This window comes from Rana temporaria, chromosome 3 (assembly GCF_905171775.1).
Source record: "Rana temporaria chromosome 3, aRanTem1.1, whole genome shotgun sequence".
Lineage (NCBI taxonomy): Eukaryota > Metazoa > Chordata > Amphibia > Anura > Ranidae > Rana > Rana temporaria.
The window spans coordinates 371,124,466-371,149,892 of NC_053491.1; the positions used below are offsets into that span (position 1 = coordinate 371,124,466).

General features: G+C 47.7%; 1 protein-coding gene across 1 annotated transcript in view; it reads left to right on the forward strand.

Moving 5' to 3' along the window:
- PLCZ1 (phospholipase C zeta 1) overlaps positions 1 to 25,427 on the forward strand; it is a 44,691-nt gene that overhangs the window by 6,455 nt on the left and 12,809 nt on the right. The window contains exons 3-4 of the mRNA XM_040341682.1: positions 8,722 to 8,928; positions 10,175 to 10,381. Of these exons, the coding sequence (XP_040197616.1) occupies positions 8,722 to 8,928; positions 10,175 to 10,381 (414 nt within the window). The remainder of the gene's footprint in view (positions 1 to 8,721; positions 8,929 to 10,174; positions 10,382 to 25,427) is intronic.

Consider the following 25,427-nt stretch of genomic DNA (forward strand, 5'->3'; position numbering starts at 1 on the left):
AAAAATAGGATTTTCCTCCGTCTGCAGAATCGGAGCATAGCGGACACCGATGAGATCGGGTGTCAGCGGATGTTCATCCGCTGACACCCGCTATCTCATAGGTATACAGTACACGTATGTCCCTTTTTCATCTGTGAACGGATGGATGAAATAGCGCACATACGATCTGCATGTGTGAAAGGGGCCTAACACTGCATAGGGACATGTGACAAGATGTGGCAGTCATGCCCCAGGAGCACTGTAAAAAGTTTGCTGAATGTGGCTACATTGGATTATAAAAAACTCAGAATAAGCTGAAATTAAATGTATCTGCTGTTCAAAGATATGTTTTCTGGAGCATTTCAGGGAGACAATCTGCAGTCCTTTGGGCCAGAGACGCTGGACAAGCTGTAAATTGATTTCCTGAGAGGTGATATCACAGTGAGAGACGCTGTCATGTCTGCTGGCTGTTCTGACATGCCTGTCCATGCTCGGAAGGGTCCTCAATCAGAGATCATCAGCATTGGTAATACTCTCACCAGTACAGTGGGTATATAAGGGATTGTAATTTGGTCTTTGTCTCCGGCATCCACTAAATACTAAAATATCAGTTCTGGGTGGAATTACCTTTGTTTGTATGTTTGTCTTACAATTCAAAAATGAATGGTGAAGTGTAGGTGTCACACACAATTCTCACCTATCTATTATGAGGGAAGCAATGCTGGACGTGATCTGCTCATCTCCCAGCACTGGCGGACTCTCTGCTTCCATCCTGATGACTCTTTGGCCCTCTCCGGGTAATTAGCGGCCCCACCTGCAGCTGACAGATTACTGCCGTCTGGAGAGCGATAATCCCCCTCCACACTTATCTCTGGCACTTCACTCCTGAGTGCACTCATTGTGTGTGGAGGGCCAGTAATTACCATTCAGCACACTGACAGGAGCCTGCGCACAATATTTACAGCAACTCACTTCACTGACAAATGCAAAAGATTAAAAGGTAGATATAGAGGGCGCTCAACTACAAGACGATATCTAACAAATAGCCCCTATAATTGTAAACAAATATATATAAAGATGTGATTGTAATCATCAATGATCAAAAAAAAAAACCACAACAAATATATAACAATAGTGCATCGACACAAGTACAGTGCTTGATAGTGTCTCTTATAAATAGTCCCAATTTGTGCGTTACAGTGAATCTGATATAAAAATCTTCTTATTAGCTGTATTCTTGCTTAAGGTGATATATTTCCAACACCAAAAATTAATATCTTCTGTCACCCAAAAGTGCACAACATATGAATGCGCTTACCAGAAATATCTGACTTGAAAAAAAAAGCCAGATATGGCTTTTAGCAGGATTGTGCCTGCACACATGCTGGATTGACAGGAATGCTCTCAAATGCCTCACTCTCTGCGTCCCAGGTAAGATATATAAAAAAACAAAAAAAAGCCCATAGCATAATACTGTTTTTTATTTTAAAAGTGAACATAGGAAAAAAATGACAAATGGCCTCTTACATTAAAAAGGGGATGCAGATATGTCACCGCTACTGACGGTTTCACTTCACTACTGTGTTTTTTATTTTGTTTGTTTATTTTTTTTGTGGTTGAACTGGATGGACTTGTGTCTTTTCTCTTCCGTTCATAGACGGACACAGCCTTCTTTGACATTAGGGTTATGCTTCTTCCTACCAGGAGAGTTTAGGCAGAATTTAACAGCACTTAAAGTGTTAAAACCTTTCCTTCGTGCCGCTCCTCCCAGGGGGCGTGGCTCCCCCAGGCATAACCCACACCCTGCTCTAGGAGCCTCAGACTTTTTCTGCCTAACGACAGGAGAGTCAGGCGCTCTCTGGAGTTCCTGTACTCTGGATTTTTTTTTTCTGTCGATTTTTCTCGCTTTTATTTTTTTGTTCCTGCATTTTTGAATCCTGCGATTCTTCTATCAACAGCCGACTGGGTGACAGGCTGGGTCCTCGACTCTTGTATTCCCCCCATGTTCGGCCATCGAGCTTGTGCCGGCCCTTAGCTCAGCTTTGGGACGTCCACGACAGGCCCCGTTGCTCCAGGGGCGGCCGGGGAACTTCGGTTCTAGGGCACACATATGACCGGTCTCTATGGCTGTGTCACAGTGTGTCTGGCCGACAGCCATGCCGTTTACAGACGTTGGTTCTGTCTGGGATACCTCCAGCCGGGTAGTCGCAGGACAGGTAAGTAGTGGCCCCTTACTCAGGTAAGTGGTCTGGCTGGTGTTTTCCCTGGGGAGGTCGACCGAGGGTCCGCCCTGCTTTCCTCTCTCCCCTTCCTCTCCCTCTTTCCCCTGACTGGGTGGTGGCTGTGAAGGGGGGCCTCCTGGGTTTTCTTTATTACCACTGGGGCCCGTGTGTTGTTGGGGGACTGTTTTGTTACTCTGGGGGGTGCTGCTGTGTGCTGCTGTGTTATATGAGGTGATTTTTACCTCAGACGGCGGCCATCTTGGAAATCTCTTGGTCTCCTGTGACAGTTTTAGTGCTGTGAAACGCTGTGATTCTTCCCTGAGGTGACAGACACAGCACAGCCTCTGGTCTCTTGTGACAGTTTTAGTGCTGTGAAACGCTGTGATTCTTCCCTGAGGTGACAGACACATCACAGCCAGCACATCAGAGCACACCTCAGGTTTTCAGCTCTCTCTGCAGCTGGGTGGGGTGGTGAGTACCAGGGGCCCCCATACTCTGCAGTAGCAGCAAGGAGGTGACCAGTGGGGGTTTTTGTCCTGCTTTGCAGGGTGGGTGACACGGCGCTGACACTATGGAACCTGAGCCAGGTCTCCCTATCCAGCAACGCCTGAGTTAACCCTTAACGCCCTTTCCCCTGCCACATCTGTTATGTTGGCTGTCCTGGGTTTCTTGCCAGGTTTGAAGCAGCTAGTGTCCGGATGGGGGGTAAAAGGCGCCCCCTCCCTGAGCCTGCTTCTGGGGATGTCTCTGATGCAGAATTGCTGTTTTCTGGTTCTGTTATGTCAGAGGCTGCGGGCTTAACCCACATGGATAGTGAGGATGACTCTGCTGCAGAGTCAGTTGCTGGCAAGGAATTTGTTGGAGCTCTTGTTTCTGCGGTGCGTGAGACTCTAAAAATTGAGGATGTGGCGGAGACACCAGCCGTGTCAGTACCTTTTGGATTCCGCAGACCGCCACGCACCGCTAAAGTGTTTCCTTGTGGCCCGCACCCTTTTCGCGGTGGTGGGTTCGGCGGTGAGGCCGGCTCTGGCCGGGGCCCTGGTGGCACAGGCCCCGACTGAAAGGGCGAAGCTCCTGCTGCAGGAGCTGGAAGAAGGGGACGCTTCCGAGTCCTCTAGGGACCTGGCTGAACAATTGGTTCAGGGTCAGAAATTTGTCTGCGAGGCGGCCATGGATACGATCCGGGGCTTCCGTCTATGCAGTGGTTCTGCGCCGCCTATTGTGGCTGAAGAGCTGGTCTGCGAACTAGTCCTCTAAGGAGGCCTTGGTGATGGCCTTTAAGGGTGAACGGTCCTTTTGGGACTTCCCTGAATGGCATCATTGAGGATGCCATGGGTGGTAAGCGCATGCTGTTCCCACAGTCTGGGAAGGGCTAGGGACCTCGCCATGTGCAAGGACCCTCCTTGACTACCTCCGAGCGTTTTTTCACCCGCCCTGTGCGGTGGGGGTAGGTCTACAAGGTGCTTAAACCCCCGCCGTGGGGCAGCATGCCTAACAAGTTCTGCGGACATACCTCTCCGACCGTTGGGGTTGCGAAGTGGTTACCTTGGGGTACAAGATTGAGTTTCTCTCTTGTCTGCCAAACAGTTTTTTCCCTCCGGCCTCTGGCCTCCTCCGGTTCGCCGGTTGGCTCTGTCAGGGGCTGTCCAGGATCTTCTGGTCAGGGGAGTGATTGTGCCAGTTCCCTCGTTGGAACGGTCTCAGGGGTTTTACTCCATTCTGTTTGTGTCCCCACAGAGGATGGGGCCCGGGCAATCCTGGGCCTCAAGTCCCTCGTTTGTTTTGTCAAGGTGCAAACTTTCAGGTGGTGTTGATTCGCTTGGTAATAGCGGCACTCCATCAGGGGGATTTTCTGCCATCCTTGGATGTCATGAACGTGTACCTGCATGTTCGCATAGCCTCAAAGCACCAGAGATTCTGTGCTTTGCGGTCGGGGGGACCATTTTCAATTGGTGTCCTTCCTTTTCGGCGGGTTTTCGCCAAGGTGCTCGTCCCGATACTGGCCCGGCTGTGACAGCGGGGGTTGTTATCATGGGATGTCTGGACGACATTCTCCTATGAGCTTCTTCGAGCTCTGCATTGGTGGAGCCGTGTCTATCGCGTGTCAGGCTCTCCGAGAGTCCGGCTGGTTTCTGGATTGTCCTGAAATCAGGGTTGATTCCGTCTCAGGGACTGGAATACCTGGGACTAGTCCTGGATTCCGCCAGGGCGGGAGTGTTTTTCTCCTAACGGAAAAACTTCAGACTCTGCCGTGCAGCAGTTGCCGACCCAGAAACGGTCGTCTCTGCGATTCTGCAGGAAGGTTCTGGGTCCGTTGGTGGCCTCTTTCGAGGCGATTCCGTATGTCCAATTCCACGCCAGGGTACTACAGAGGGAATTGCTGTCACGATGGGACTAGCTTCCGTCATCTCTGGATTACCAGATTCAATTGAGTCATCTGATCATGTCTCCCCTGGTGTGGTGGCTGGCGTTTCCGGTGCTTCGGGCCGGAAAGTCGTTTTTCTGCAGGCCACTGGACAGTGGTCACGACGGATGCCAGCCTCTCCAGTTGGGGAGGGGCGCTTGGGGCACCCAGTTAGCCCAGGGGAACTGGACTCAGGTGGAGTCCTGCCTACTGATCAACGTTCTGGAGCTCCGAGCAATCAAGCTTTGCCTTGCCAGGTGGTCCCTGGATCCACAGGGCCGACAGGTCAGGATCCTGTCCGATGACGCCACGGCCGTGGCGTAGGTCGATCATCAGGGAGGCACACTGAGTTCTGTTGCAGCGACGGGGTCGCGCACATCCTTTCGGTGGGCCGAAGGGTCTGTTCCGGCTCTATCGGCCGGGTACATACCGGGAGTACGGAATTGGCTAGCCGACCTCCTAAGTCGCACTACACTGGGCCAAGGAGAGCGGTCTCTCCACCCTCAGGTCTGTGCCGAAAGTGGGGCACTCCGGACGTGGACCTTCTAGCGTCCCGTCTCTATCGGTAGGTGCCACGGTTCGTGGCCAGGTTTAAGGACCCGTAGGCGGACGCGTCAGGCGCGTTGGTGGCTCCTTGGGGTCACTATCGCCTAATTTACACCTTCCCTCCTCGGAAGCTTCTTCCTCGCTTGCTGCGCAGAGTGGAAGCCGAAGGGATTCCAACAATCCTGATCACCCCAGATTGGCCGCGCTGCTCCTGGTACGCGGACCTGGTGCGTCTGGTGGCAGACGCCCCCTAGCGTCTTCCCCTGGGAGTTGATCTTCTGTTACAGGGTCCGATCTTCCACCCTGTCTCACAGCCACCGGCTTTAGCGGCGTGGCTGTTGAGAGCCAGGGGCTGAAGGACCGAGGCCTATTGGCCTTGGTGGCCTCTACCGTGCTGCGTGCACGGAAGTCTACCTCACGTAGGATTTACCATCATACGTGGAAGGCCTGCATCTCTGTGTGTGAGGAGATTAAATGGCACCCTCGTACATACGTGGTGTACAGGGTTCTGCTGTCTTTACAGCAGGGAGTGGTTCGGGCTCTCACCTTAAGTACGGTTAGGAGCCAGATTTCTGCTCTGGCTGTTTTTACTTGCAGCGACCCTTGGCGTCGCACTCCTGGGTGCGTACGTTGGGTCAGGGGGTCTGGCAGGTGGCCCCTCCGGTGCGCCCTCCATTACCCCCATGGGACTTTCGGTGCTTCGGGATGCTCCCTTTGAGGACATTCGGGAGGTTTTTTGTTTATTGTCACAAAAGGTGATTTTATTTCTGGTAGCGATTTCCTCGATCAGACGAGTGTCTGTCTGATCTGGCGGCCTTGTCTTGCAAGGCTCCCTACTTGGTCATCCGTAAGGATGAGGTGGTGCTGCGGCCGCAGAAGTTTTTTCTCCCTAAGGTCGTTTCGGCTTTTCACATTGATGGGGACATTGTTCTTCCATCCTTATGTCCTCGTCCTCGGCCCCTCCGGTGCGCCCTCCATTACCCCCATGGGACTTGAATTTAGTCCTTTCGGTGCTTCGGGATGCTCCCTTTGAGGACATTCGGGAGGTTTTTTGTTTATTGTCACAAAAGGTGATTTTATTTCTGGTAGCGATTTCCTCGATCAGACGAGTGTCTGTCGGGAGGTTTTTTGTTTATTGTCACAAAAGGTGATTTTATTTCTGGTAGCGATTTCCTCGATCAGACGAGTGTCTGTCTGATCTGGCGGCCTTGTCTTGCAAGGCTCCCTACTTGGTCATCCTTAAGGATGAGGTGGTGCTGCGGCCGCAGCCGTTTTTTCTCCCTAAGGTCGTTTCGGCTTTTCACATTGATGGGGACATTGATCTTCCATCCTTATGTCCTCGTCCTCGGCCCCTCCGATGCGCCCTCCATTACCCCCATGGGACTTGAATTTAGTCCTTTCGGTGATTCGGGATGCTCCCTTTGAGGACATTCGGGAAGGTTTTTTGTTTATTGTCACAAAAGGTGATTTTATTTCTGGTAGCGATTTCCTCGATCAGACGAGTGTCTGTCTGATCTGGCGGCCTTGTCTTGCAAGGCTCCCTACTTGGTCATCCGTAAGGATGAGGTGGTGCTGCGGCCGCAGCCGTTTTTTCTCCCTAAGGTCGTTTTGGCTTTTCACATTGATGGGGACATTGTTCTTCCATCCTTATGTCCTCGGCCGAAATGCCAGGAGGAGGCCACTTTGCATCCTCTGGATGTGGTTCGGGCCCTACGAGTGTACTTATATGTTCCGGTTCCGTTCCGGAAGTCGGACTCACTGTTCGTGTCGGTGGCTGGCCCTACAAGAGGGCCTGGCGGTCTCGTCGGCCACCGTTCCTAGGTGGTTCCGACGGATTGTGCTTCAGGCCTATGCCCTAAAGGGGCGTACGCCCCCCTTTCGGGTTATGGCGCATTCGACCAGGGCGATCGGGGCCTCTTGGGCTTTCCGGCATCATGCCTCTATGTTACAGCGGTGTTAGGATGCATCCTGGTCGTTGATCCACGCTTTTTTCAAAGTTTTACAAGGTGGATGTGTGTGCATCTTCTGATGCCTCCTTCAGGTGTTGCGGCGACAGTTTATGTTTGGAGTTTCTCCGTTGAGCATCTCCGGTTTTTGTTTGTGGTGTAACCTGGTTTTCTGTGTTATTTTCCCACCCCTCTAATTTTTTTGACACTGCTTGGGGACGTCCCTAATGTCAAAGAAGGCTGTGTCCGTCTATGAACGGAAGAGAAAATAGGATTTTTGTACTCACCGTAAAATCCATTTCTCTGAGTTCATAGACGGACACAGCACCCACCCCTCCTTGGTTTGTACTGCTTGTTACGGACTGAGGCTCCTAGAGCAGGGTGTGGGTTATGCCTGGGGGAGCCAAATGGATTTTACGGTGAGTACAAAAATCCTATTTTTTCAACCTGTGTAACTATGTAACTATGTAACTCCCACCTCCGTGGTTTGGCGTGCGTTGCTTTTTTTTTTTTGTTGATCATTGATGATTACAATCACATCTTTATATATATTTTTTTTACAATTATAGGGGGTATTATGTTAGATATCGTCTTGTAGTTGAGCGCCCTCTATATCTACCTTTACACATTGCAAGTATACACTTTGTCACAGAGGAGCAGCTTCAATTTATTTTTATATAATTTATTTATATATAAATATTTAATTAATTTAAAACATTTTGGGCGCTGAATATTTCTATACAAATGCAAAAGATTGCTAAAACAATAAGCCGGTTCAGTTTTGGGAGGAACAATCTGCTCACTTAGAACACCACCAAGTACTAACTGCACTTATAATGGTTACAGAACACCGCCCATTAAAATTCTAGGAGATAAAATAATTATTCATCCTCTGATAGGTATGTGATGACTCCCATCTTTCCACCTGCCAGGCACGCTTGTAAGGATATACATTTTTCCTACTGTGTGTGGCCTTTCCTCCCACAGCTAAAAGGGCCTGCTTAAGACCCCTTTCACACTGAAGCGTTTTTACAGCGTTTTAGCGTTAAAAATAGCGCTCTTAAAACGCTCCAAAAACACCCCTCTCCATTGAAATGAATTGAAAAGCACTGTAAAAACGCCTTACCCTTTCACACTGAGGCACTGCAAAAACGCCCTAAAACGTTAGGGTCTTAGCGGTGCTTTACCAGCACATTGGGATTGCAGATGAGGCTTTGCTCGAATAACGCTCGAATAACGCTGTAATACCGCTCGAATAACGCCCCAGTGTGAAAGGGGCCTAGGGAAGGAAATGTTTGGCTTCCATGATGCAATAACACCCTTCTTATGCAGCTGTACTGTACGTATGACGAGCTGACAGGTGGCAGGATAAAGTGAAGACCAGTCACATTAATACAGAATTTATGAGGGTGTTGGGTTCTGGAGTGCACAATAGGTGTTACACTGCAGAGAGAGAGGCAGAGTGATAACTGGTTGTATTTGGTGTTCAACATAATATCATCTTTTACTATTGGAGTACATTTTCTCTTTAATGTCCTAGGAGCAATAAGCCCCTCCCCAGTGGAACTCTGAGCTTCATCCACTAGCAGCTCTGATAATTAATAATTGTTTTATTTTGTTTTAGGCTCTTAAAGGTAAAATATTAATAAAACACAAAAAGATTGAGCCAGTGCAGATTCCCAGCCCTGTCCTCAGCGGACAGACAGCTGAAGAGCAGGACGAGGAAGAATCCACTGATGGATTGGAAGAGTCTGAAGATGAAAAGCCATTTGGAAAAAATGTCAGATTCAAGCTGGTTAACCTGAAGAAACATCTGCGATCCAAACAGCAGGTACAACACCTGCCATTGGCTAAGTGCATCTCATAAGCGAGGTGTTGTTATACTGGCCACCTCCTTACCATATCTTTGTATTATTCTAATATATATATTAAACAGTATGGGCCAGATCCACAAAGGTATTACGCCGGCGTATCTATTGATACGCCGGCGTAATTTTAAATTTCCTGCGTCGTATCTGTGTTTTGAATCCTCAGTACGCCTCAGTACGTCTTAGTACGCCGTCGGATCTAAGCTGCAATCTTTCGGCGGCCACTAGGTGGCATCTCCGTCGAATTCCGCGCCAAGTATGCAAATTAGCTAGTTACGGCGATCCACAAACGTACGTCCGGCCGGCGCATTTTTTTTTACGTCGTTTGCGTTCGGCTTTTTCCGGCGTATAGTTAAACCTGCTATTATGAGGCGTACTCAATGTTAAGTATGGCCGTCGTTCCCGCGTACAATTTTGAATTTTTTACGTTGTTTGCGTAAGTCATTCGCGAATAGGAATTTGCGTAGAATGACGTCACCGTCGTAAGCATTGGCTGGTTCCGGTTTAATTTTGAGCATGCGCACTGGAATACCCCCACGGACGGCGCATGCGCAGTTAAAAAAAAACGTTGTTTACATCGGGTCATGACTTATTTACATAAAACACGCCCCCATCACAGATATTTGAATGGCGCGCCATTACGCCGCCAAAGATACACTACGCCGCCGTAAATTTAGGCGCACATTCTTGTGGATTTGAAAAAAAAAGTTACGGCGGCGTAGTGTATCTTAGATACGCTGCGCCCGGCGTAGAGAAGCGCCGATCTATGTGGATCTGGCCCTATATATATATAATATACATATAATATAATTACCTATCTTCTGGCAGGTACGTATGTGATGACACCCATCGCTCCATCTGCCAGGCACACTTGTAAGGATATACATTTTTCCTACTGTGTGTGGCCTTTCCTTCCACAGCTAAAAAGACCTGCTTAAGGAAGAAAATGTTTGGTTTGGAGATCAGTCACATTAATACTGAATTAATGAGGGTGTTGGATTCTGGAATTCCCAATAGGTGTTACACTGCAGAGAGAGGGAGGCAGAGTGATAACTGGTTGTATTTGGTGTTCAACATAATATCGTCTTTTACTATTGGAGTACATTTTATCTTTAATGTGCTAGGAGTCAAAAAGCCCCTCCCCTGCGGAACTCTGAGCTTCATCCACTAGCAGCTCTGGTTATTAATAATTGTTTTCTTTTGCTTTAGGTTCTTAAAGGTAAAATAATACTAAAACACAAAAAGGTTGAACCAGTGCAGATTGCCAGCCCTGTCCTCAGCAGACAGGCAGCTGGAGAGCAGGACGAGGAAGAATCCACTGATGGATTGGAAGAGTCTGAAGATGAAGAACCAACTGGAAGACAAGTCAGATTCAATCTGGATAAGCCGAAGAAACGTACGAGATCCAAACAGCAGGTACAACACCTGCCATTGGCTAAGTGCATCTCATAAGCGAGGTGTTGTTATACTGGCCACCTCCTGACCATATCTTTGCATTATTCTAATATATATATATATATATGTATATATTGATTGATTGTGTGTTTATATGAGCCTGTACAGTACAGTAAAACCTTGGATTGCGAGCATAATTTGTTCCGGAAGCATGCTTGTAATTCAAAGCACTTGTATATCAAAGCAAATTTCTCCATTAGAAATAGTGGAAACTCAGATGATTCGTTCCACAACCATTTATTCATAAGTCCTTCAGTTTATAGTCCATTTAAAAAGATTATAGCAATGTGACCAGGTTGTGTAACCATAAAATGTCCATCCACAAATAGAAGCCTCCACAAGGAGATTAGAAGCAAAATCTAGCAGGAGATACAGAGTATACAGGAGAAGAGAGGCGCCTCTAAGTGTAGCAATATGTTGCTAAATGTTGTACCTTCATGAAATGTAACCATATTGCTACACTAATGCTGCGTACACACGATCGTTTTTCGGCATGAAAAAAAAACGATGTTTTTCGGGATGAAAAAAAACCGATGTTTTTCCAACTTCATCATTAAAACGACGTTGCCCACACACCAAAGTTTTAAAAAAATGCTCTAGCAAAGCACGGTGACATACAACATGTACGACGGCACTATAAAGAAGAAGCTCCATGTGGATGACGCCACCCTTAGGGCTGCTTTAGCTGATTCCGTGTTAGTAAAATACGATTCGTGCTTTTCTGTCTGTTACAGCGTGATGAATGTGCTTACTCCATTACAAATGGTAGTTTTACCAGAACGAGCGCTCCGTCTCATAACTTGCTTCTGAGCATGCGCAGGTTTTTTTACGTCGTTTTAGCCCACACACGATCATTTTTTACAACCCGAAAAAACGACAAAGTTTAAAACGACGTTAAAAAATTCAGCATGTTCGAATTTTTTTTTTGTCGCTTTTCAGAACCTGAAAAATTATGTGAAGCCCACACACGATCATTTTAAATGACGTTTTTGAAAAACTAAGTTTTTTTCATGCCGAAAAATGATCGTGTGTACGCGGCATCATGCCGCTTAAACACGATCAGTCAATCCGATGAGAACGGTCTGATGGAACGTTTTCATCAGACCAAACCGAATGTGTGTAGACCCCATCGGTTATTTATCCCAAAAAAAAATTTGAAACTTGTTTTAAAATTAACCGATGGATACCTAACTGATAGAAAAAAAATGATCGTTTGTAGGCACGTCCATCGGTTAAAAATCCACGCATGCTCAGACTAAATTAGGGGACGGGAGCGCTCGTTCTGGTAAAACTAGCGTTCGTTATGGAGATAGCTCATTCATCACGCTGTAACAGACAGAAAAGCGCAAAACGTCTTTTACTAATCGTTTTTTTAACCGATGGTGTGTAGGCACGACTGACCATCAGTCAGCTTCATCGGTTAACTGATGGAAAAATCCATCAGACAGTTCTCATCGGATTGACCGATCGTGTGTACAGGGCATTAGAGGCGCCTCTCTTCTCTTTTATACTCAGTTGTGACATGACACTACTTGTATATCAAGACATCACTTAAATATCAAGTCAAGATTTATAAAAAAAAATTGCTTGTCTTGCAAAATGCTCTCAAACCAAGTTACTCTCAAACCAAGGTTTTTACTGTATATGTGTGTACATGTTCTATATTTTATGAAAATACAGAGCGTATTGATTATACAGGATTCCCAGAGTATATTGGGTCTTCTAGAGAGAGTACAACAGAGTCTGCTCCCTTTCAGGTACTCTGTCTCCACACTTATGTCTGGCACTTCACTCCTGAGTGCACTCTTTGTGGAGGGCCAGTAATTACCATTCAGCACACTGAAATAAGCCTGCGCACAATAATTCCAGCAACTCACTTCACTGGCAAATCGAAAAGCTTGCTAAAACAATAAGCTGGTTCAGTTTTGGGAGGGACTATCTGCTCACTTCCAACATTAGAACACCACCAAGTACTAACTACACTTATAATGGTTACAAAACAGAACACCGCCCATTAAAATTTTATTTTAATTTATCTATCTTCTGGCAGGTACGTATGTGATGACACCCATTGCCCCACCTGCCAGGCACACTTGTAAGGATATACATTTTTCCTACTGTGCGTGGCCTTTCCTCCCACAGCTAAAAAGGCCTGCTTAAGGAAGGAAATGTTTAGCTTCCATGATGCAATAGCACCCTTCCTACCCATCTGTATGTATGACGAGCTGACAGGATAAAGTGGAGATCAGTCACATTAATACTGAATTAAGGAGGGTGCTGGATTATGGAATTCACAATAATTGTTACACTGCAGAGAGAGGAAGGCAGAGTGATAACTGGTTGTATTTGGTGTTCAACATTATATCATCTTTTACTATTAGAGTACATTTTCTCTTTAATGTCCTAAGAGCAATAAGCCCCTCCCCTGCGGATCTCTGATCTTAATCCACTAGCTGAGCTTATTATTAATAATTGTTTTATTTTGCTTTAGGCTCTAAAAGGTAAAACAATACTAAAACACAAAAAGGTTGAACCAGTGCAGATTCCCAGCCTTGTCCTTAGTGGACAGACAGCTGGAGAGCAGGACGATAAAGGCACAGATCAATCCGCGCTACTCCCAAAAAGTACAATTGAAATAATGTTGAATATAAATAGTGATAAAAAATAAAAAGTGAAGTGCTGCACTCAAAAATATAGGAACCTAATATTGGGCTCCAGAAGACATATAGAAACAAAAAATACAAGTGCGCTACTATCATAGCATCAAAGCCATAGTTGACCAATGTGCATAGTGAATGGAATGCATAAAAAAAAAGAGTTGGTGAAAATAAATGAAAATATAAATACAAATAAAAAAGTCTCTGTGTGACAGATAACCACAAGTGTTGTAAAGCAGTAGGTGCAATAAGTCCTACCGCAAAGCATCTGATTTTCAAAAATCTTATACTCTTCATAAACACTTGTTCCTATGGCGATATCAGCAGGCAGGTAATTTAAATCCAAAAAGATATAGGATGGCCGCTTACCAGAACGTTGTACCCTCAAGGGGTTATTGGGCACTCAGAGGGCTGTAATGCCGTGGATCCCGGGAAGTACTCCAATGCTGTGTCTCAGCTCCCTTCTTGGACCTTCAGGATTGGAAGATATGCCGTTCCGTGTGATCAAACGAATTCTTTATGCTCAAACAATGAGTGGGATTAGAAGGAGAGGATAAAGGACTTCATGGTGCAGTAGGTTTAATAAAGGATTTTATTTTCTTCAGTATGACACTGACAGATGGTAAAACAAATTCACCCTGCACACACGGATCCTCATGAATCAAAAGATAGGATGTCAGCGTGTGCAACAGCTGACGGCTGCGATGCAGTCCGAACAGCTGATGAGCGTAGTGACATCGAATGCTAGGCTCCGCCCGACGCAGCGTTTCATCCAAACCGGCTTCAGCGGGGAAAGTGGAGGATTTCCAGTGACAAGTCCAAATCCTCAAGCAACGTTTTGAAGAAAAGGAATATGTTGCAGATATCCTTGATCAATATATTAACAAAGTTGCATCTATGGACAAAGAGAACATGTTGGTCCCCAAAATTAAGAATTTGAAGTCATCAAGGAGATAGCTAGTCTAAGGCCCCGTACACACCATAGAATCCATCCGCTGAAAAATCTCAGCGGATCGGTTTCAGCGGATATATTCTATGGTGTGTACATTCCTGCGGATATTTATCCGCGGGAATTTCACGATTCCAGCAGATAAAAATTTGTAGACATGTCTACAAATCTATCCGCTTGAATCGATCCCAACGGATTGATCCGCTGGTCTGTACAGACTCACCGGATCAATCCGTCCGAAGGGATCCCCCGCATGCGTCGTAATGATTCGACGCATGCGTGGAATTCCTTATATGACAGCGTCGCGCTCGTCGCCGCGTCATCATCGCGGCGACGGCGCGACACGTCATCGCGAGGGGATTTCGGCGCGGATTTGGATCCTATGGTGAGTACACTCCATCGGATCCAAATCCGCTGAAATCCTCAAGAGGATTTATCCGCGGAAACGGTCCGCTGGACCGTATCCGCGGATAAATCCTCTCGTGTGTACTAGGCCTTAGTGTAGAAGATGATGTCCTGCTGGTCACAGCGGACGTATCATCTTTATACACTATTATTCCCCACCACTTAGGATATCTGGCTGCTGAACATTTTTTGAGGCAAGATCCCTCATTGAAATCCAATGTGCTTGAGTTTGTGATGAAATTGTTGAGTTTCGCGATGGAACATAATTATTTCTATTACGGTGGCTCATTTTACCTACAGAACACCGGCGTAGCTATGGGGGCCAAATTTGCCCCCAGCCTCGCCGGGCTTTTTATGGCTCTGTGGGAGAATGATTGCCTGTACTCCCAAGGTGAGCCCCCCCTCCTTTTCTGGCGTTGTTACATCGACGACGCCTTTTTTCTATGGAAAGGTGACGCACAATCCTTGACTGAATTTATGACTCTCCTAAATAACAACAATTGGGGGATTAAATTCACGTACGAGTCTAGTTATGTGTCTGTCAACTTCCTAGACCTGGTGATTTATAAAGAACAGAATTCCCTTCTCACTCGAGTTTATTTTAAAAGCACTGACAGGAATGGCTATATCCCACGGGATAGTGGTCACCATCCCAGTTGGTTGAAAGCCATTCCCAAAGCCCAATTCCAGAGGATCAGGAGGAACTGCTCCAAAGTGGAGGATTTACAGTCACAAGTCCAAATCCTCAAGCAAAGTTTTGAAGAAAAGGGATATGTTGCTGATATCCTTGATCAAGATATTAACGAAGTTGCATCTATGGAAATGGGGCCAAATCCTCAAAAGAGATACGACAGAGTAACTGCTGTTACTCCGTCATATCCCTGGTCCTAACTATGGAACTGCTTCACAGAATCAGTTTTCCACAGTTAGGGAGAAGATCCGGCATGTGTAATTGAATTACACTGCCGGATCTTAGGATGCAGTACCGCATCCGCCGCTGGGGGCATTTCGTGTCGAAATGCCGCCTCGGGTATGCAAATTAGCAGTTACGGAGATCCACAAAGCTTTTCTGCTTCGTTTTTTTCTCCGTAAGTATTAAGTTGCATACGCAAAATTAGAGCTGCTTTTACATGGTGTAAAGTTAGTACACCATGTAAAAGCAGACCCTTCTGTCTAGCAACGCGTTTTTTTTTTCGAATTTGAATTTTTTTTTTCGCGCCGTATCTTTTTTTTTTCCCGACGCAACTTTATTGACCCGTCGCAATCCACAAAGCCCGGCGTAACCTAATTTTGCGCTATGCACGTCAGGAAAATGACGTCACGAGCATGCGCAGTACGGCCGGCGCGGGAGCGCGCCTCATTTAAGGTTCAATAAAGATTTATTGAGGTTTTTAGACAGTATAAAAGAAATAGAACATGGTGCGGTCGAGAGCCCGACACAGGGCGGCCCAGGTCCGAAAACATAAAACGTGTAACATATTTAATCCTTATTACATAAGGCATGAAACAAAACAGGCAGTCATTGCAGTAGAATACATGCATCGCAAATTTCACTACGTAAAGGGTGTGGCCCCAGTCTATGTAAGACCTCCCTCCGGCCTGGGCGCCCCCATGGGATCCATCTGCGTCCAGGCCCAGGGGGGTGGGAAGGTTCAAATCGACCAACGTAGTGAAGTGGCCAGAACTGCCAAATACAATGATACAAAACTCGAGCAATGCGAGAATGCTAGAGTACAAGTAAATGACCGTGTGCATCAGTAGGATTGTGCTAAGGTGTCACCATGAGGTAGCTGAAGAGTCAGCCAGAAAAAGAAACAAAAGAAAGGAAAGAAGTAAAAAGAAAAGGAAGGGGAGATGGGGAAGGGGTGTGGGAAGCGATGTGCTCGGCCTCCAGCAGGAGTACGACAATATGTCCCTGACCGACTCTCCTGGTAGATGTCCAGGGAAGAGTGTAAAGCCTATTACCTAAGTTGGAAGGGAGCCCCCCGTGTTGTTTCCATAGCTAGCCCTTGGTCCTCAGGTGGACCCTACAGGGGCGACCCTGTCTTTGAGTTTATTCGAGGTGGAGTATTGTCTCCAGACACTCCAAGTAAAAGAAAATTTAGCATATCTATCCAGAGACCTAGCCTGCATTTCCTCCATAAGCATGATACCGTTCATTTCGTTTATCCATTCTATGATGGAGGGGGAGGAGGACGACCTCCAGTGCCTGGAAATCAGCTGTCTCCCAGCGCTCAAACAAAACCTCAGGAGGGAGTTTTTCTGGAACTTGATGGTACCCGGTAGAATGGAGAGAAGGGCTATGAACGGGGAGGGAGCAAGCGGTTTTCCATAAAGGTCCGAGTAGATTGAGAAAATTTGGGCCCAAAACGGGCGTATCTTATCGCATTCCCACCAAATGTGGCTGTACGTACCTTTGGCTGCAGTGCATCTCCAGCACGAGTCCGGGGTTGAGGGAAACATGATCCTGAGGGTGGTCGGGACCCGGTACCATCGTGAAAGTACTTTGTAATTTTTTTCCTGCGCATAACTCGATATGGATGACTTATGCGTGAAAAAGAAGGCCTTACGCCACTCTGCCTCACTAATGACTCTCCCCAGCTCCTCCGACCAAGCCAACGTGAATGAAGGGGGGGCACTGTGTGTGTGACCTAGCACCAATTTGTAGATCAAAGAGAGGGTATGTCTCTGTGGGGAGGAACAGGAGCAAAGTTGTTCAAATTCTGTCAGTGGTCTGTGGGCTTGTCTCGACCTGTGAAGTGTCTTGCAATAGGCCGTCAGGTGTAGTTGGGTGAGCCAAGTCGTTCTCGGGGAAGCTGACGTCGGGGTCGACACAAGGGAACCTGTGGCAGGGTTAACGAAGCTTCGTGCCGTGGGCCAGTCTTGCCTGCGGTGGCCAGCGAGGGAGTGGAGGCCTCCACCCTCCGGTAGGTCTGGATTATCAAAAATAGGGGTCAATGGGCTAGGGTCCGTAGAAAGGGCATATGTTTCCCTCCTGCGGTACCATAAAGCCAGGGCATCCCTAGTTAGGGGGGATATCCCCGCCAAGGCTCGGTGGGACGAGGCATGGCCCCAAAGAAGGGCTCTCAGGTCCGACGAGGACATATCCTGTTCCACACGCACTGCCACCTTACCCAGCGGGTGAGGGAACCACTCAAGAATCCGGGAGAGTACCGCTGAAGCGTGATAGAGTTCAAAATCTGGGAGACCTGCTCCCCCGTTCAACATTGGGCAGCACAGGAGTTTATGTTTCAGCCTAGGTCGGCTACGTCTCCATGCAAACTGAATGGCCATGGATCGTACCGTACGAAAAAAAGTTGAAGGGAGGGCTATTGGAAGGGCCTGGAACAGATACAGAAGTTTGGGCAATATATCCATCTTAAGCGTACTCATACGTCCAAACCACGACACCGGCAGATCCATACGGGCCTCCATGAGGCGTCAAAGTTTGGCGAGGAGCGGGCTGTAGTTTAGGGCAAAGATGTCTGATAATTGGTGCGGGACTGCCGTCCCGAGATAAGAAATTGATTTCTCCTTCCAATGGAAGGAGAAATTGGGTTTGAGGGTGGCTAAAGTGGAAGGCGGGAGGGAGAGGTTCAGTGCCTCTGTTTTGGACAGGTTCAATTTGTAGTTACTCAGCGCGCCAAACCTTTCAATTTCAGCCAAAATTGAGGGGATGCTGGTGTGGGGTTGGGTGACATACAGGAGTAAATCATCTGCATATAGAGAGAGCTTACAGTGGGAAGAGGGCGTTTGGATCCCTTGGATTTTCGGGTTTGCTCTAATTGCCTGAGCTAAGTGCTCAATCACAAGGGCAAAGAGAAGGGGGGAAAGGGGGCAACCTTGCCTGGTGCCGTTTTTGATGGATAGCGTATTGGATTGTATTCCATTGACCAAGACGGTGGCAGTGGGGGAGGAGTACAAGGATTTGATGCGGGCCAGCATCTTAGGGCCTAGACCTATTTGAGCCAGGGTGGAATACAAGAACTGCCAACTGACCCGATCGAATGCCTTCTCGGCATCACAGGAAAGGAGGCACGCAGGGATTTTATGGTTTTGGGCATAAGCTATGAGGTGTATCGTTTTGGTGGTGTTGTCCCTGGCCTCGCGGCCAGGGACAAACCCCACTTGGTCTCCATGGATGATATCTGGGAGCAACGGAGATATACGGTCGGCCAATAGTTTAGCGAAAAGTTTCAGGTCTACGTTTAGGAGGGATATGGGCCTGTAATTTGCGCAAGAGGATGGGTCTTTACCGGGTTTGGGCAGGACTGCTATTTGGGCCAGAAGGAGGGCAGGAGAAGGGGAAGCGCCATCATCTATGGCGTTGAAGGCTTTCGTCATGAGGGGGGCCAGTTGAGGTGCAAACGTTTTGTAGAAACGTGGGGTGAACCCATCGGGGCCAGGGCTTTTACCGTTTTTGAGCTTTTTAATTGCTGAAAGGAAGTCCTCCACCAAAATAGGGGATTCCAGTTCCTCAGCGGAAGAGTCGGGGACCGTCGGGAGGGCCGTTTCTGTAATATATGTGAGCAAGTCGCTCGGGGCGTCAGGGGGGTGCGCAGAAGGCATGGGCGTTGAAGAGGGAAGGTCATAAAGGGCTGCGTAGAACTGTCGAAATTCTTCGGCAATAGCTGTGTTAGTCTGCAGTTTGCCTTTGTCAGGAGAAACAATCAGGGGGATATGTTTTCTGCTTAGGCGTGGTTGCAGGGTGTTCGCTAGCAGCCGTCCACATTTGTTTGCCTGGGAGTAATGGGTAAAGCGCCCCTTATCCCTGGCCACCAAAGAGCGTTCAGCAAAAATCTGCAACAGATCTCGCCTGGCGTTAGCCAGATCAACCAACATGGTCGGATCCGGGGAGCGCTTGTGTGAGTCCTCGAGGGACGTGATAGTAGTGAGGAGACGGGTAATGTCCGCCGACCTAGCTTTTTTTAGCCTAGACCCGTGTTGTATGAACTTGCCCCGGAGGACACATTTAAGGGCCTCCCATTTCGTCAGTTGGTTCGTATCGTCCCGGGCATGGTCAGAAACAAAATGCGAGATGGTCTGAATAATGTCCTCAGTGCACGCCAGGTCCGAAAGTAGGTTGTCGTTAAGCCGCCAGGAGGATCTAGGTTTTCGCGTGGGGGTCTTACCTAGTGCGACATGCACAGGTGCATGATCTGACCAAAGAGTGAGACCTATAGACGCACTAGGGGAGAGGTCCAGTAGGGATTGAGAAATGAGGATATAGTCCAGTCTGCTATAGGAGGAGTGTGCAGGGGAGTAGTATGTGTAGTCCCTATCTGTGGGAGGCAAGACCCTCCATACATCAACAAGGGAGAGATCTGTAAAGATAGAACGTAGCTTGGTCAGACTAGCTAAGGAGTGTGAGGACTTACCGGTTGACGAGTCCAAACGAGGCAGCAGGGCAACGTTGAAGTCACCGCCCAGGATCATGTTAGTCGTGCCGAACCTTCTGAGACGGGAGGTCATGGAGGAGAAGAACTGCAGTTGGTCCTGATTAGGAGAATAAACGTTAGCAACTGTGTAAATCACATTCTTATAAGACAGTTTGAGAAAAATAAATCTCCCGGCTGGGTCCACATAGGAGTCCACAACATTTGGTGTAAAGGAGGCATGGAATGCAATAGAGACCCCCCTCGATTTTGCCGATGGGTTAGTACTATGGTACCATATAGGGTAATGTTTATGGGAAAGCTGTGGGATAGAATCAGACCTAAAATGGGTCTCCTGAAGGAGGAGGATTTGGGTACGGAGCTTATGGAAATGAAATACAATCTGTCTCCTCTTTTCAGGTGTATTAAACCCCCTACAGTTCAGGGACGAAACCGTCAAGCAATCAGAGTTAGCCATTAGGGTAGCGCAGCAAAAGGGGACAAGTACCTACCAGTGGGGAGCACACCGCTTCCGGAGGAGGGGGGTGGGAGAGAGAGGGTTGTGGGAAGGGGGGGACAGGGGAAAGAGGAGAGAGAAAGAGAGCAGAAGAAAAGACGGGCCAAACTGGCCACACTAATATCGTTGCAAGCAACGGTTCAGCCATCGCCGTAAAGGCAGCTGAAAGGCCTAGGTTAGGGGTCGTGGGTAGTTCACGGGGAGAGCCCCGCGCACAACACACCAATACAATACACATCAAGAAAATAACGGCAAAATAAACAATCATTACTTGTCGTGGTGGGACCCCATGGGACTATGAAGTCATACATTTGTTCGTGCAAAGCGGGGAAGTAGTCCACCACCGAGCACTACATAGGTCAGCATCCCACAGCGTCCCAGCCACGACGGGTGGACACACCAGAACATAACAGTCGGCGATTTAAACAAAAAAAGAGAAAATAAAACAGTTGAATAACTTGGTCAACCATCATAGGGAGAACAAACCCAAAGAAAGATGTGCAGAACGGGGAGGCCTGGACGGGACGCCCGTCGGGTGGGTGGGTGTATGTTGGATCTACGCACCACCTGTGGGTGCTGAACAAACAGAAAAAAAAAGAAAATGGCCACCTTGATGAGGGGAGCCCCAGGCGGCAACCAGGGGAAAAAAAAAAAAAGGGTGCACATGTAGAAATAATAGAATTGAGATGTACGGGGAATCCCAGATCCCTGGAACATAGGGTGTCCAGACCTCCCCAATGCACCCTCCCCATTAATAGTTCACAGCATAGCGTCCCCTCATACCCGAATCTCCCAACATGGGAGAACGTCCACGGGCCCAGTCCCATAAACAAGAGAAAAAAGAAAGGGCAATTTGGTAGTGGTCAGGCCTGGTCCCATCAGCCCGCTGAGGTGGTCGCAGAGGCCTCCGATCTGGAGCGTTTAGGTTTAGGTTTCTTGCTCTGCCTCTTCCAACCGGCGGAGGGTTGGAATCCAGGGGTAGCCGCCTGTAATGGCCAGTCGGGTAGAGATGTCATCGGGAGTTCGAAAGTCCCCAGAAATTTTGGGAGGTCACCCAGGGTGCGAAATACTGCGGATTTACCATCATGTGAGGCCGACAGCTGGAAAGGGAAGCCCCAGTGGTATTTGATCTGTTTGGCCTGGAGTGCCCCCGTGAGGGGCTTCAGGGCCCGGCGGAGATCTAGCGTGAGCTTGGAGACATCAGGCAACAGTTGTATGCGGGTCTCCTCAAAAAGGATGGGGTCCTGGGTGCGTGCTGCTTGCATTATAGCGTCCTTGACGGCGTAAAAATGGACCCTGCATATCACATCTCTGGGGTAGTTGGGGTTTCTGGGGCCCAGGGCTCTGTGGACCCGATCCAGTTCTATTGCCTCCTCTTTGTCTTTCTGGAGGAGACCATTAAAGATGGCAATGACCACCGAGGCCAGGTCTTTCGTTTCCACCGCTTCAGGTAGGCCGCGGACACGAATATTATTTCGTCTGGCCCTATTCTCCTGTTCGTCCTGGGATAGCATGAGTTTTTGGATTTGTATAGTGTGGTCATTCAGTATGGCATCATGGGCTTGTAAAGTGGAAACATTTTCCTCCACGCTGCGTTCCACCTCCTCCAGCCTGGTTGTGACATCCCTGCGCAGCTCTGAGATCTCCTGTTTGTATGAGCGTTCCATTCGCTGAACGCAGGCCTCAAAATCATGCCTGGTGGGCAAGGCCTTGATGTAGGCCTCTAAGTCCCAGCTAACGTAGGAGCGGCGGGAGTCAGGTGAGCGGCTGCCAGAGTGGACCGAGCCTGCATCCGATTCCGGGGGAGAGACTGCCCTTTGTCTGGTCCTCATGGCAGAGGAAGAGCGCTGGGATGGGGTTCCCATCGGGGCCTCGTGTGTCCCCGCCGAGCGGGCCGCCGCCATCTTGGAGGAAGGGGTGCCGCGCTGTCCCGGGAGCAACTTGGGGAAGAAGCGGTCGATTTCCCCGTCCCTGCTCGGGTCGGTGTGGTGGTGGCTGTCTCCCCCTCCCTTGCGACCCATCACCGACCTGTCTGGTGTGTCCGTGCGGTGATTCTAGCCGTTAGTTAGGCAGAGTGTGTGGGAGCTCTCTGCACACACGTCCTACTCCTCCATGCGCTAGGCCACGCCCCCCCGAGCGCGCCTCATTTAAATGGGAATCACCCCCATGAAATGAGGAACGCCTTGCGGCGGCGGAATTTAAGTTACACGGCCAGAAATTTCTAGGTAAGTGCTTTGTGGATCGGGCACTTAGGTAGAAATTTTAAGGCAGTGTAACTTAAATTAGAATTTCGCCGTTACGCCGGGTCTTTGTGGATTTGGCCCAAAGAGAACATGTTGGTCCCCAAAATTAAGAATTTGAAGGAAAATAAGGGTGTGTTCGAATGGGCCTTTCTGACCACTTTTTCAGCTCAACATTGGTGGGTCAGGAAGGTTATGGCCAAGCATTGGCCAGTGCTTAAAAGTGATAGGGTGATGGGATCTACGCTAACAGATAATCCTAAGATCCTGTTTAGACGGAATAAAAACCTCAAAGATCTTTTAGCGGCTAGTATGGTGGACCCCCCTCCTAAGGTTCAAATGTTTGGGAATATGAAGGGGTTCTACATATGTAAAAGGTGCAGTGTATGTGCCTCTAGTAAAACCACTAAAACCTTGGTTTTTAAATCCTTTGTAACATCGCGAACCTATTCTATATTTGATTTAATCACTTGTGATACAGTAGGGGTGATTTACCTTTTGGGGTGCCCCTGTGGGTTTCAATATATTGGGTGCACTTACAGAGCCCTTAAAATCAGAATGGGTGAGCACCTCTCTCGTATCAGGGGAGGGTGCCCAGAACACAGCGTATCCCTACATTTCTCCTTGCACCACCAAAAGGATCCCTCTCAGCTTACAATCATTGGCATTGAGAAATACACCCCCCACAGGAGGGGGAGTGATATGTTGCGCCGTATATCACAGAGGGAGACCCGCTGGATCTTTGACGTGCAATGTTTCACTCCCTTTGGTTTCAATGTAGAGTGGGATATTAACTGTTACATTAATAATAGCTAAAAACCCCCCTCCCCCTTTGGTGAGTGATAGTACACCCTTCTCTCCGGGGGTGATGCATATATATATTGTTCACCCCCTTACCCCGTTTCTCTCATATTTTTCCAGACATAATGTCAATTTTTTTATATATGCGTTTTTCATGCGTTTTTTAATAAGTCAATTTCTCATTAGTACCCTAATGCAATTTTTTATGGTTCAGAGGGACCCCATAAGATACACTTGGACTTTGGTCCTTATGTCCACACGTGGATATATGTGGGTATATGTATGCATGCGCGTGCGTTTTCATTTGCACACTCATGCCATTTCCTCCCTTTTGTGGGTGACAGCACACCCTTCCCTCCGGGGGTGATGTATATATATATTGTTCACCCAAAGATCCAATTTACCTACCAGCATGTCTTTGGAGTGTGGGAGGAAACCGGAGTACCCGGAGGAAACCCACGCATGCACAGGGAGAACATGCAAACTCCAGGCAGATGGTGTCGTGGTCGGGATTCGAACCAGCGACCCTTTTGCTGCTAGGCGAAAGTGCTACTCACTGCACCACTGTGCTGCCCCATTACTGATGTAATGTTATATTTATGGGTGGAACTCCACTTTAACTGTATTGGAATAAATGTAGATTGTTGTACCATACTGTTGTACCATACTTGCCGGTAATAAAAATAAGACATCCCCCGAAAATAAGCCATAGTGTGATTTCTTGAGGAAAAATAAATATAAGACGGTGTCTTATTTTCGGGGAAACACGGTACCTATCATTTAATAGTTAGTTATTATTAGTTAGTTAGGTAATTACTATTTCTGATTTTCGAATTTTCAGATTTTTGGATTTCCAAACTTTGTAAATTAAAAATTTTTGAGTTTTTCGAATTTCCGAATTTTCAAATCTCAAAATTTTGAAATTTTCAAATTTCAAAATTTTCGCATTTTCAAATCTATTCAAAATAACGAATTTTAATCATAACGAATGACCCGAAAAATTACATATTTTTTGGCAATGCGCATGTCTACAGGGAAGATTAGTGTGAGGGTTACAGGATGGATTGGTGTTTACAGGGAGGTTAGTGTGAAAGTTACCGTCAGATTCGTTTTAGGGTTACTGGGAGAGTTAGTGTTAGGGTTACAGGGAAGGTCAGTGTGCGGGTTACAGGGAGGATTACTGTTAGGACTACAGAGAAGGTCAATGTAAGGGTTACAGGCAGGGCTCTAGTCCTGCGGGAACGCGTGGGAACGGAGTTCCTGCACTTTTTTCACAGCAGGAACGCAGTTCCATTTGCAGGACTAGAGCAGCCGAGCCGCCCGAGCCAATCCTTCACTAAGCGGCGATGCCCAGCTCGAGTCACTGTCAGGGGCAGGCGAACCTTAGTAATCCTTTATGTTACTGGCCGCTTCCTGTATATGGATTCATCAGGTAGGTATTCCGTCACTTCCTCGATGCCGCAATGTCTCCTGGGAGCTTTTGTCATTGTTCCCAGGAGACATTCTGGAGGTCTGCTGCGAGTTATCGTGGGATTTAGAAAGAACTTGCTTAAAAAAACATGCGGTTTAGTAATTATGGATATGAGCGCATCATTTTTTTTTTGGTGGGGGAGTGGATCTTGGGTGGGAGTTCCCACACTTTTTTTCCCAGGACTTGACCCCTGGTTACAGGGCGGATTAATGTTGGGTTTACAGATAGGGTCAGTGTAAGGGTAACAGGGAGGGTAAGTATGTGGTAAGTATGTTAAGGTTGCAGGGAAGGTAAGTATGTGGTAAGTATGTGGGTTACAGGAGGAGTGTTAGGGTTACAGTGGGGATTAATGTTTGGTACCTCAAAGCTGCAAAATTCTCAACATCCTAAATGCCATGAATTTCAAAGGTGACCGTTCTCATATGAGCGCTCAGATGCCTATAGCTTTAGGCTGCTTTCACACTGCTCAGTTGTAAAAATGCATATGAGTTTTTGCCACGTTTCTGGTGTGTTTTGCACCATTTCAACAGGGACGTGCATTTTTTGGGGGAAATTCTATTTTTTTGTTGATTTTGCACATATAAACAGTACA